This window comes from Chaetura pelagica, unplaced genomic scaffold, assembly GCF_000747805.2.
Source record: "Chaetura pelagica isolate M959 unplaced genomic scaffold, ChaPel_1.0 scaffold150, whole genome shotgun sequence".
In the NCBI taxonomy this organism is placed as follows: domain Eukaryota; kingdom Metazoa; phylum Chordata; class Aves; order Apodiformes; family Apodidae; genus Chaetura; species Chaetura pelagica.
Genome location: NW_009952052.1, coordinates 3060766 through 3071834, shown reverse-complemented (window position 1 = coordinate 3071834; position 11069 = coordinate 3060766). Strand labels below are relative to the sequence as shown.

The 11069-nt window shown below is 37.8% G+C and overlaps 1 protein-coding gene across 1 annotated transcript in view; it reads right to left on the bottom strand.

Moving 5' to 3' along the window:
* DDX43 (DEAD (Asp-Glu-Ala-Asp) box polypeptide 43) overlaps window positions 1-10795 on the bottom strand; it is a 15474-nt gene extending 4679 nt beyond the window's left edge. The window contains exons 1-11 of the mRNA XM_010003506.1: window positions 10728-10795; window positions 10324-10396; window positions 9806-9938; window positions 7877-7984; window positions 7286-7367; window positions 5486-5642; window positions 5289-5407; window positions 4923-5033; window positions 3400-3541; window positions 1025-1125; window positions 333-420 (exon numbers count right to left, since the gene is read on the bottom strand). Coding sequence (XP_010001808.1) covers window positions 333-420; window positions 1025-1125; window positions 3400-3541; window positions 4923-5033; window positions 5289-5407; window positions 5486-5642; window positions 7286-7367; window positions 7877-7984; window positions 9806-9938; window positions 10324-10396; window positions 10728-10795 — 1182 coding nt within the window. The remainder of the gene's footprint in view (window positions 1-332; window positions 421-1024; window positions 1126-3399; window positions 3542-4922; window positions 5034-5288; window positions 5408-5485; window positions 5643-7285; window positions 7368-7876; window positions 7985-9805; window positions 9939-10323; window positions 10397-10727) is intronic.
* Window positions 10796-11069: the final 274 nt, after the last annotated feature.

The window sequence follows — 11069 nt, the reverse complement described above, 5'->3', positions numbered from 1 at the left end:
GGAAGGATGCAAACACAAGGGTTCAGGCAAGAACACTTGGCACTGTGAAGTACAATATTCAAGCTTCAATTTGATTGATACTTGTTGCTTGTGATGTCTTCTACTGAAGATCTAGGACTTCAAAACCTTGTTATAGAACCCTAAGAACAAAATTACCTATTTTTTTTTTTCCAGCTCTTTCTCTTTTGATGAAGCTTTTGAAGAATAATTTGAAGTTCTTATTAGTTTTAAAGTTACATGTATTTGCTTACATATAGTTACGAGCAAAATATTTCCTTTTTTAACTGTAGGTTAAAAAAAGTTCTCAAAGAAAACAAAACAGAACAACTTACTGCTAAGTCAAGAGTGCCAACATACACAATCATAGGATTTTTCAAATAGGATTTGGCTAGGCGACGCACACCATGAGGCCAAGTAGCACTAAACAGGAAGTGAAGAGGCAAATACACATCAGAATGGAGTGTAAAATCTTCACCAATTAATTAATTTCATCACATTCTTCTTTCTTTCTTATACACCAGTGAAAAGACTTGAGTATGCAATAACAGTAGTGAGCTTATAGAAGACTTAGAAATAATCTTAAGGAGTTATCAGTAAACAGCACTTAAGCTTTAAATTACTGTTCGGGTATTCTATTGTTATGCTCCCAAAAGCTGCATAATTTCAAAGCTAATCCAAGTACAGACTAGCACAGATACTAATCAGAAGGTTAACATGAATGTTTGGTACCAGATGAAGAAGCTGGCATTTGAAATTGCCATGTCAAATTCTAGCACTCCCTGGACACCTTCCTTTTTGGGAAGAACTCAGTTGTTTTTATAGTTGATGCAAAACATCAGGAAAGGGTCAAGAAATGAAAATAACATTGTCAAATGACTCAGTAAGACTGACTAGACAGAATTAGAAAACTGATGCCATTCCCATTTAGGCTAGAAAAAGTTTTAATAAAACTGACACATTTTAACTTGCTTAATAACCTTAGCTTTACAGCATTCAAGCACTGAGTGCTATGTTGTTTACATACCTTGTCATAACAGTTTGTCTGTCAGGCCGCACATCTATTATGATCTTCATTATCTGAGGTTCAAATCCCATATCCAACATCCTGTCAGCCTCGTCTAAAACCTGCTCAGAACAAGGTTATTTATTGAGTTCAGATAACGGTTTCAACAAGACATTACCTAGCAGACCATTATTAATGCACTGCAAAGCCTGTTCAACTTGTATTCCATCTCTTCAGTCTCCTTAAAGCTTTTTCATTTAGTAATACCTTTGCAGGCAGAACAAGAAAATCAACAGCACCTTTAACAGAACTTGAAGTCAGAGAAGAAGAAACAGTAACTGTTTGTTTGCTTTAAAAATAACTTGGTCAGTACTTAAAATTAAGCACAGAATTAAAAGCAAAAAAGAAAACCAAACAAACCTGGGGTGGGAGAGGAAGCCCCCACACAACACTTTTAATAAAAAATTGTATACTAATTTAAAGCGGAAATTTTATTCTACCTTGTTAGAGAGATCTCATATCAGACCAAAATACCAGTTATGAATTTAGTTCCTCCTTAGAATTTGGAAACAATTCAGACTGTACATTCTAGGACCCTGCAGTGCACCCAGAGCTCAAATCTATTTCATCTGGTAAAAATCCCAAACAGAACAAGTGAGCTGAAGGTCTGAGTACAACTATTTGGAACTGATTTTTTTCCTAATACACAAATGCACTCCAGACTCTGTAAATGTTCAAATACAAAGGAAAAAAGCTGCCATCCAAGACTGATCCCTTTGATTTTCAAACAGTTTATGTAAATAAAAGTTGTACAGATTATGCTTATAAGTATTGACATTTTTAGTCACATATGCGGGAAACCTAAGACTTCGATGTTAATCCCTTTCTACTGTGCTGATTTTACTGTTCCATTCTTTCAGATGTTTTATTCCATTAGCAAGTGATCTATGTACATCCCTGAAATAAAAACAAATAATCAGCTGAGATACCGGGATTCTATATCTTGATTTAATTCTCTTTATTTTCAAAGGACTCATGGAGAATTCACTAACTACTTAGTTTCTAATACAATGGCAAGGTTGAAGCAGCACTAATTTCCTATAAAGAGTTGGCTACTATGCCTCTTTTTGTAGCAGCTTTCTAAGCTATTAAGCACTCTGGTATTTTGCTAGTAAGAGAGAAGAAAGTGTGTGTATTAGTAGTTGAGATTTCCTTATTTCTAATTGCTGCTTAAAGAACAGAGGGTGTAATAGACATAAAATACACATTAGCACTATTTTTTTTCCAAAGACCTCATAGCCAGCTCCTGGTTTATAAGCTAAACTCTATTCTTTCCTCTGTTTTGAATTAGTTATTGGTAAGATTGACACTATTTCGTTGTATTTGAAGAATAAAAGGACTACTCAATTACTTTTAAGTAATGTCATGCTATAGTACATCTCGTACACTGAAATATCTTATTTTGGTTCCACAGATATTCTCTGCTTTACAAAGCAGTGTGTGCTTGTAGTATGACTATACTTCATCATGGCAGAGAAAGATAATGTTCCTATAGTCCTCAGAAAGCAGGTGTTCAGGCCTTTTTCCTCTTGCTTTGCAATTACATGTTACTCTTCTAGATCAAGCTACTTGCCTTTCTTCCAAAAATATTAATTTTCTAGACAGCCAAATTATAATGATGCTCTACTACCACTGGCCTTGTTCACAACTATCAGTTAAAACTGGAGCTAACTTCTTACAGCATACTGAGTATTTAACTCTTAGAGGGGAGCAGGGGTGGAGAAATGGGGGGAAAAATCAGGCCAAATTGTCAAACTAGGCACCAGACAACTCAGAAATAATTTAATATATGAAAAGCAGTTTACAAAATAGTAATGTTTTAAAATGTGCAGCACAGCAAAAGGCAAGAATGAAATGAAGATATGACTCCTAACAATGTTGGCATGGCTATTTTCCCACTTAAATAAAGTCAGTCACTCAAATATTCAAATATCCATTTGCAATGCTGATGCTTACTGTAAAGTTCTAATAAGAACCTGAGTCTCTGGTAACCTTTAAAAGAAAAGACAACTTGGGAAAGGTATTTCATCCATTAATAGCTTATCTTGACATAATGAAATTTAAACCAGCAAACATTACTAACATGAGATTAACAATTTACCTTCTTTAAAATGCTGACAGTGCTTAAAGTCTATTTTATTTTTTTCTGGGAAATACTGCACATCCGCAATGCAATTTTGGCAAGCACGAACTATCCCTCCAACATCAATCTCAATGTTAAGATATAGTGTAAAATAAACTTAAAAAGTGGAAAGAAAACTTAATTAAAGCTTAACTTCATACTAAATAAACCATTTCCCAACTGGTGCATTACTCATTCCATATCAGTTACTTGCCAAGTACGTTATGCTCTTCAAATTTACAAGGTTGTTCATCTGAAGATCATTCAGTCTGCCAGGAGTTGCAATAACAATATCCACACCTTTGGAAACCACATCTATCTGTCCTTTTCGGTCCCCACCGCCATATATGCACATACTGAAAACCAAAATGTTTTACACAAACAGTGTATTAAGGTTCAGCTAAAGTAAATCTTTTTCAAAGAAATGCCAGCATGTTGCTTCGTTTTAAAAAGTATAATCTGGTTTTATCAAGAGGAAGGTATACACTAAGTGTGGCTCACAGTACCACAGTAAATAATGAACTTAACACTGAATGATACTACCTCAACAGCACAGCAACTGCCTTGACTGTTTGAACAGCAAAACATCTGATGTTTGATGGTATTGTGTAGAAAAACATGCGTCCTTTCATGTGTTCATTTGATTTTGGTGTAGACATTTTCAGAACGACCCAAAACACACTTGTAGCTTAATAGTTAACTTCCTTCCTTTCATGACTATTTTCACTGGAATTTCAGATGTTTTGCTGTTCAAACAATCAAGGCACTCAATAAGGTACTAGGCTTACACAAAAACTTAACAGGCTCTACAAAACTCCTTAGTATTTCTGGGAAGGAGAACAACATACATTTCCGTATTTGATGTCTACAAGACTGATCTCTGGATGCTTACCAGAGAGCCCTGAAACTAAGTTTTTTTAGTATAGTAATGTCTTAAATGGAGACCTACATTCTCAGCAGGCTTGTGGATGAAACCAAATTGGGAAAGCAGCTGATACAACAGAGAGCTGAGCTGTTACTCAGAAGGATCACAAAAGGCTAGAGAAATGGGCTGAGAGGAATCCTGCAAGATCAACAAAAGCTAAGATGAGGATGGAACTACCCCACGGCAGAGGGCCAAAATGCCAGAAGATGGCTTTGCAGAATAGACTCGGGTGGACAAGAAACTGAACATTATTCAACAGTGTAACTCCACAGAAAAGAAAGCCATCTGTGTACTACAGTGAAGGTAGCCATCAGGTTGAGGGAACTAGTAAATCTCCTTTACTCAGCACTTGTGAGAACACACCTTAAGCACAGTATCTAGCTTTTGTAACTCACTTCTACAACAAGTTAGGCATACAAATACTGGAGCAAGACAAGCAGGTCTTGTAGATCAAGTGCATACAGTGAGAAGCTGGTAAGTGGGCTTCTTCAGCCTACAGCGAAGACTCAGGGAGACCTTATTGCTGTCAACAGCTACCTAACAGCAAGGTGCCAAGAAGCCACAATCAGTCTCTTAGCTGTCCACATAGAAGGATGAGAAGCAACAGACAAAGCTACAATATAGAGAACTCCAACTACATAAGAAAATTTTCACCATAAGAGTAGCCAAAACAAGCATTCTAACAACTGGAAAAATACAAACCCTGCACTTACTACCTTCCTCTCCCCTCTTAGCAAAACTACAATTTTAGTACGTAAACTAAGGCACAAGCATGAAAAAAAAAATACTTATCAAGCAAGTGAGAAGATTACCTTTTAATTCCTTTGTATGCATACTTTGAACACTCTGCCTCTACTTGAAGTGCCAGTTCTCGAGTGGGAGCAAGGACCAACATTCCTGGCCCCCTACGCTGATCTCTGGATCTGCAATAAAGCATCTTTATAAAGTGGGTATAGGGCTAGGCAAAGTCCATCAGCTCTGACATCAAAGACTTTTATACTGTTCTAGATTTTCTCCATACACTGCTGCTAATGGAACCCATGGTGACAAGTTTGGTAATTATTCCACCAGGTTCGTAGCCATTTCGCAATTTATGATCACCTTTAATAGAAAATCATGACATGGAGGTGGGGGAAGTGTCAAGAGCTAAACATGTCAGACATGTGAGCAGTCCTTACATTGGCTGTGAAGTCAAGTGAATGAATCCAGGCACTAAGTACGCTAACGTCTTCCCGGTACCAGTCTGCGCGATGCCAATAAGATCAATTCCTTGGAGAATGATTGGCCATGCCTGGGACTAACATAAAACAACAAATACTTAAATGGACTTTTCTCTTAAGCATCAGGTAGAGAGTCATCAAAATTGAAGAAGTACCTGAATTGGTGTAGGTTTCTGAAAACCAACTTTTCTTATATTAGCCATAATATCAGGATAATGCTCAAATACATCTTCAAATCTACAAACAGGATTGGGAATGCCACGCTTTTCACCTTCTTTTAAGTCATCACAAATTATATTATTATTTTCTTTCCTGTATAGAATTAAAGAATTGCAATTGCTTTAAAGTCTCATCACCTGAAAAAGCAGAGCTAACACAAAAGACTGCTTTTCTGACCTTTTCTTTATTTTTCAAATTCCTTAACAAACAAAAAAAAAAAAGCTCAGGCTCTTGAATAAGACTTAAAACTGTTCTTCTAACTTTTAAGAAAGTCTTACTACAAAAACATCTCTCCTGGAGGCATCAATTACCATTCTTTCTTAAGAATGACTACTTTGAAGTTATATGGGGCTATTAACTAGCACAGCAGTCCCATGATATCAGGCTTTAATTATACGATATTGCAAATTAAATAACTCTGACAAGTTTTTAAACCTAAAGTCAACCTAAAATTCATAGAAATGGATTCGACTTGTTTGTCAGAACACTATATTCTGACAAAAGCCTTCCTGAAATATTTTCAGAGCAGCTCCCTGGATACTCTAGAAAATACAAAGAGAACAGTTTAGAAAAAAGAACATGGTCAGTAAGAAAAGTTCCACAAAAAAGAAAAGCCCAACCCACTCCAAAAACCCCACCAAACAAAACCCAAAACACAACAATGCACACAAACAGCTACATAAAAACTGTGGTTCTGAGACTCCCCCCAGTTAAGAGGTATTAATCCAAGTAAGGAGTTTATCTCCATTCCAGTTCTGTACTTTTCTGCAGATTCCATTCAGCAAATAGTTTTACTTCAAGCAAGGTGTGGGTTAGGGAAAGAATAAGTAATTCAACCTCCTCATGTTCACAAAAATTTGTTTTTTCCAATTCTTTTTTTCCTTAAAGCAAAGAGACTGGATAAAAAAAGGAGAAACCTTCCTCTATCACACAAGTGTTTTTCTTCAATGAATGTTCTGAACCTACAGAACAGTGTTCTCTTGCTCTTCACTAACTCTAACAATAACATGTATACTTTATGAAAACAGATGTAAATTTCACGCTTTGCTCACTGTGGCAAGGTTTCCCTGGTGTCCATGCTAGAGAAAAAAAAGATGACATGCCCAAAACAATAGAAAAAGGTAACACTTCCAAGAATGTTCACCAACTTCGTTAGAACTACAGAAAAGGAATAAAACTATTACCAGGGCCTGACCAGAAACTTATTTTCCTTGCAAAGAAATTATGCAGATTGCTGGATCAAAATGGATGGATATAAGTTAATGAGGCATGTACTCACCAGGATGTACGTGTAAAGGTAAGACTGACAATAAGACAACAGAAACAATGCTGACATTTTTTTAAGACGGTATTGACTAAAATATATGGGGAAAAAATGGCAGCCAAGAGGTATTCAACACATCAACAATCCAGGTCCTTATAGGACCTAAAAATGCAAACATACTCTCTCATGAAATGCAAAGAAACAGCGAAAAGCCAATGAACTGTCTTGATTTTTTTCCTTTCTGAAAGTTAACTAGATCAAACACTTTTAAAGAAGCAGCTAATCCCTCAAGTGACCCTCAATTCCAAGCAACTAACAATACCTCATTTGCTGGTTATTTTCTCATTCCTGAGAAAGAGCTCCTAAGACCCTAACATTAATGCCTGTGTCTCAGCATTTGACCTCCCACTTTCTGGGCTTTATACCTTGTTATTTTTACCATGTAAATTATTCCCCCTAGAAATTATCTTACCGCCACAGTTCCACTTCTTCTTGTGACATGGATGCAGTACTTGGTGACTCTTTATAGAAGTTTTTCTCAATTGGAGGCAAATCTTAAACAATCAGAATAAGTCTGTCAGCAATGCAGCAGGTCCAGGGTAAGTCTGCCAATGCTTGAGACAGAAATCCCAAAACCCAGACTGTGCCTCATACTAGCAGACTAGTCAAAAGCAGTGGAAGACTATTCTTGTTCATGTTAAATGCCAAGGCTGGGACAAACAAGTACCTGCAAAAGAACCATCTCCCCACATTTCTAAGTCTAAAGTAATTTCTGCTAACATATGTAGTATAATATTTAACAACTCTCAGATTTTTTGCTGTGGTCACGTACAAAACAACAGCATTTTCAAAAGGTGAAATCAAAATACCAATTGAGTAGTAAGTTTAAGTCTTCACACAACAATTGCAATATTCTCCTTGACCATGCTTGAGAAATGCTGACATGGTCACTTCTCTACAAATACTTAACCAATTTGGACACTGAAAAATTCAGTAATCTCAAATAAAATATTAGTAACATCATAAGAAGGTAAGTACCATGCAACAAAATTTTAAGACTAACCTGCCCACTTCATGGCTTCATATTTATCTTTGTTTTCTCGAAGAGCGGCCCAGTTTATCACAGGTTTCTTTGGGTTATTTTCAGGCTTGATCATGTCCAAGGTTTTTCCTGTAGAGTTAGTACCAAAATGCTGCTGTTTGATGGAATGTGTCAAAGGGTGGAGGAGAATTCCCCCTCAAAACAAACATATTTTCTTTGTCTATTTGAAGACCTCTTACATGAACAGACATGAAGCATAACGTGTTCAGTCTCAGGCCTCCCACTACAAGGAAAATACTGACGTGTTAGAGCACATCCCAAGAAAGGCAATAAAGCTGATGAAGGGTCTAGAGCACAAGTCTTACCAGCAGTAGCTAAGAGAACTGAGGTTGTTTAGACTGGAGAAAAGAAGGCTAAGGGGAGACCTCATCACCCTCTATAACTACCTGAAAGGAGGCTGTAGCCAGGTGGGGGTTGGTCTCTTGTCGCTAGTAACAAGTGATAGAACAAGAGGAAATGGCTAAAGTTGTGCCAGCGGTGGTTTAGATTGGATATTAGGAAAGATTTCTTCCCTGAAAAGGTTGACAGGCACTGGCACAGGCTGCTGAGAGAAGTGGTGGAGTCACCATCCCTTGAAGTATTTAAAAGATGTGATGCTTAAGACATGGTTTAGTGGTGGAAATGGCAGTGTGCCAGGTTAACAGTTGGACTTGATTATCTCGAAGGTCTTTTCTAACCCAAATGATTCTATGATTTAAATAGATAATTGTTTCCTAGGTCTTAGCCTGAATCAGTAAAACCTGTACAAATCCAGTTCTGATAAAGAGGCATTTCAACATCTTTAGCTACTTAAAGTAATGACAGCTTCGAAAATGCTGCTCCTCCAGCTATATAAGGCTCTTCATGCAGCAGGCTTTTAAAACGCTCATGAGCCAATAGACAAAAAGCTTTATTTTTATCTGCTACAACATTAAAGTTTACTTCTAAAGCATCCAACCTCATAAAGTTGCAGTGTAGTTACTTTCTACACCCCTTTTTTGATTAAGTTAACTCTTCTTAGAAATAAACCTTTTTAAGAAAGAAAGGCTTCCTACTTAAGGTATAAACAGCAAACCACATATATATTAGTGGTAAATCAGGGAACACAGCAAAAACACAATCACACATACTAAGGAAGTGTTAACTAATTTTAGCCTCTTGAAATATATTCGTCCCCATTCTGGGGCACTTCTAAATTCAAAACTCACAACTACACCATTCCATACTCTAATGCTGGAACAAAGCTCTTGGATCCCTCCTCAGCAGTGCTCCACATCAACAACTATGGATGTTGTTTGCCTGAGCAAAAAGTCATTGGGAGCACAAATACTAATAACTTAAGCAGCATCTCAACATACAATCATTACTTATATACCCACGTAACAAAGTTAATAGAATATAGTAAAGTGAGGCATCATGTGCAACACTAAATCTTAAATGTTAACTTCCTATTAGTGTAGTAAGCCAGCATTACCCATGCTATAAACAGTATGTGCTTGCTTTGCAGACTGCATTTTAAAGACCTTATTGAATTTTAAACACCGCACAGATACTTCATTAAAACTTGAACTAGAACTAGTACTTGTATTTTAGAGGAATCTGACTGATAATGCAAGAAGCCAAGTGGTACAATGTTCCACACTAATTAAAACTGTTGAAAACGCTAAGGAACACATTTTCACAGAAGTTTGGCAGTTTGAGGCGGAGGGGAAGGAAAATTACCAGTAGCTGAGAAAAAAGGATGTCTAGGTATTTCAGGTTAAAGGAGGCATGCTATTGTCCAAAAACAAAGTTAAAGTTAATTCACTTCAATAAAATATTAATTTAAAAATACACTTCAGCAAACTACCAAATATATGGAAAGACAACGCATAGTCTTTTTTTTTTTCTTTTCAAAACCATATTTCTTACCTTTCTCAGTCCCTCCTCTAATGTAGTTTTGTCCAGATCTTGTAACAGCATCATCAATCAACAACTTGGCTTTTTTTTGCCCAGCAACGCTGCCAAAAATCTGTACTTCAGCTTCATGGGTTCCTTTTATAACCTATGTTCATTAAACTTTACTGAGTTTTTTTTAATACCGCAAAACCAAACATTATGTAAGAACACATACTGAAAGCAATCTTTTATTTCTTTATTATTTTAACTTCTCTTCCCAGTAAAAGGTCCCTTAATTCCCCTTCTAAAAGTAATGGAAATAAATGCACACTTAAGGGAAAAAAAAATCAGTAAGCTTTTCCTGCTTTCACATACCAATTGAGTTGCATTCTCAGTTCCACTTCCTTTTTACCAATCCTTGTAAAATAACAGAATTATTACAGCTATTGCAACACCCTTTAACTTGCCACAGTAACTTTGATTTACACAGAAGCAAAATTAAGTATGTTCTAAACAGAAGTTCTGTCTGGATGACACACAGCACATGGTACCTTTATCCTGCAACCTGAAGAATCCTCAAGTTCTCTTATTTTAGTTCCACCCCGACCTGTTATAAAGATACAACTGCTGGTATTACAGAGATTTAGGCCAAACTGTCAAAAACTACACATGGCAAGTATTTTGCTTGTGACAAAAAACAAATGCCTTCATATCAGTACACACATCGGTGAATAAAGAACTTGTGACACCAAACTGTTGGAAAATGCAGGTAACCTTTTGGTAATTAACCACATGGAAGATACATCTGGGGCACGAAGGCACCTCAGTTGCTAAGATCAAGCAGCAAAATCAGCTCAAGAGAGATCCACCCTTCCTCTAGAAAGGGGCTCCAGCCCACCTACAGACTGCTGGCCAGGAGAAACAGGTACCAATCCAACCACCTCAGGGGGAAAACGCTCCGCTCTCCTGGCGAGTGAGAGCGCTCTGCTGCTCAGCCAGGTCTCTGCAACACCACCCCGTCATCCTCAGGCGAAAAAGATGCAAGGGGATCACAACGGGCTGGAGCCTTTCCAGGCTGGGGAGCTGGAGGAGCAGCTCTGGGGGTGCCCGAGGGAGGGGCAGGAGCCCACACCGACAAACCTCCCCGCGGCCTCTCCTCCTCCTCCTCCCCCCGCTCGCGTTACTCCCGCAGCGGCCGTTATTACCTATGAGAGTCCCGACCAGGGCTCTATCAAGATGGACGCACAGCGGAGCCACGACGTCCTCAGCTCGGCCGAAGTGGGCCCGGGGCGGCGGC